At 39.3% G+C, this 2,344-nt stretch overlaps 1 protein-coding gene across 1 annotated transcript in view; it reads right to left on the bottom strand.

The window, feature by feature from the left end:
* CUNH7orf31 (chromosome unknown C7orf31 homolog) overlaps window positions 1-2,344 on the bottom strand; it is a 62,260-nt gene that overhangs the window by 35,097 nt on the left and 24,819 nt on the right. Inside the window, exon 2 of the mRNA XM_007946497.1 lies at window positions 997-1,173. Coding sequence (XP_007944688.1) covers window positions 997-1,173 — 177 coding nt within the window. The remainder of the gene's footprint in view (window positions 1-996; window positions 1,174-2,344) is intronic.

The raw sequence follows: 2,344 nt of genomic DNA, 5'->3' as shown, positions 1-2,344 counted from the left end.
GCATCCTCATCAGCATTTTGTTATTTTCTGTCTTGTTGAACTTTGTGACTAGTGCTGGGGCAAGATGGCATTTCATTGTTTTGATTTAGATCTCTCTAATGGCTAACGATTGTGAGCATTTCTTCATATGTTTGTTGGCCACCTGAATATCCTCCTTGGAAGTGTCTATTCATGTGTTCTGTTCATTTTTTAATTGGCTTATTTGTCTTTTTGTTGTTAGGGTGTTGGAGTTTTCTATAAATTCTAGATATAAGTCCCTTGTCAGATATGCCATCGCCAAATAGTTTTTCCCAATCTATAGGTTCTCTTTTGACTCTTTTGGAGAAGTCTTTGGAAACACTTAAAAATTTAATTTTTAGAAGGTCCCATTTATCTGGTTTATCTTCTGCTGTTTGTGCATTTTGGGTTATGCTTGATAGTCTATTTATGCCATATATTAGGGCCCCAAAATTTGCCCCTAGTTTTTCCTTGAGGAACTCTATAGTTTTAGGTTTCACATTTAAGTCTTTGATCCTAGGTTTCACATTTAAGTCTTTGATCCATCTGGAGTTCGTTTTTATGTATGGTGTGAGGTACAGATCTTGTTTCATTTTTCTACAAACAGATATCCAGTTTTTCCAGCATTATTGGTTTAATTTTTTGAGCAGTTTTTGGTTTACAGAACAATTGAGCAGAAAGCACAAAGAGTTCCCACACATGTTCTTTCTCCCTTGCACCATTTCTCCTATCATTAACTTCTTGCATTTGTGTGGCACATTTACAACTGATGAACCAATACTGACACAATATATTATGAACTGAAGTCCACAGTTTACCTTCAGTTTTCCTCTTTGGGTTGTTGTATAGTCCTATGGGTTTTGACACCATCTGTCTCTTTTCATAAACAATGAAAGAACTAAGTCTGGAGGCATACATAAGCTAACAAAGTACTCACAATGGAAACAAGGAAAAATGAGTGATGACAGTCTCTATGTAAGTAGCAGAAAGCTGATTTACCTTGGCCAGGTTTCTCCACCAAATCCATAATGCTGATGTCCTTTACCCATGATACAAAGAGGTTCACATTTTGGCCGGTATTCCTCAGGGAGTGAAATTGGTATTATCCCACCATATTCCCTGTCCGCGCCCCAGGGAAGTCTGCATTGTTGGAGTGATTCCCTCAATTCCTGATACCTGTGAAAAAAAGAGAAACTTTTGAAATAGCTTCAAAAATAACTAACCTTCCTATACCTTCATAATTATTTTTATATCATTGTCAGAAAACAGAATTCTCAGTGTAGGATGGACTATAATACATTAAAAACAAAACACAACAAAACCTCCTGCCATTGAGTAGATTCTGACTCATAGCAACCTATAGGGCAGAGTAGAACTGCTGCTCCATAGGGTTTCAAAGATTGTAAATCTTCACAGAAGCAGACTGCTTCATCTTTCTCTGGCAGAGCTGCTAGTGGGTTTGAACTGCTGACCTTTTGGTTAGCAGATAAATGCATTAACCACTGTGCCAACAGAGCTCCTGAACAGTACGTATGATACAGTATGATACATACTGGTTATGTAAGCAACATGGGATCCTTGAAGGAATGAGATCAAATTCTTGAAGTCCTATAGATTTTTATTTTAACTATTTTTTGAAATGGGGAACATTGTGAAGCAGAAGTTACTTGATCCTAAGTTCCACCTAGAGCTTCTTTAACAGTGGTTCTCAAAGTGTAGTCTCTGGACCAGCATCAGCAGCATCTCTTGAGAGCTTGTTAGAAATTCTAATGCTCAGGCTCCATCCCAGACCTAGGAATCAGAGTTTCTGGGCATGGGACCCAGTAATCTGTTTTAACTAGCCATGTAGGTGATTCTTCTTCTTCTAATTTTTTTTCGTTGTGATTTGGGTGAAAGTTTACAGAGGAAATTCACTTTCCATACATACAGCAGTTCACATACACTTTGTCTCATGACACTGACTACAATTTCCCACAATGCAACAGCTCCTCTTCTACTTTCTCCCCATAGTTACCTCTTCCCTGTGTTCTTCCCTCCTATGTACTCCTGCCCCACAAGCTGTCTCCCTGTGCATTCACAGCCATTCTAGTCACCCATGACTATTCTCTTCAAGGAGTGTATCTGTTGTTGTTATTATGTGCTGTCGAGTCAGATCCGACTCATAGCGATCCATCCTTGGGTTTCCAAGGTGGTATCACTACGGAAGTAGATTGCCCAACCTTCCTTCTGAGGAGTGGCTGGGGGGTTTGAACTGCTAGCCTTCTGGTCAGCAATCAAGTGCCTTAGGCACTACACTACCAGAGCTCCTAGGAGTGTATCTACCTAGTGTAAATGTTCACCTCATATG

Source organism: Orycteropus afer, unplaced genomic scaffold (genome assembly GCF_000298275.1).
Source record: "Orycteropus afer afer isolate SDZICR_OR568_19922 unplaced genomic scaffold, OryAfe1.0 scaffold00008, whole genome shotgun sequence".
Taxonomy (NCBI): domain Eukaryota; kingdom Metazoa; phylum Chordata; class Mammalia; order Tubulidentata; family Orycteropodidae; genus Orycteropus; species Orycteropus afer.
The sequence above is the reverse complement of the archived record's forward strand: the minus strand, read 5'-3'. Positions and strand labels throughout refer to the sequence as shown.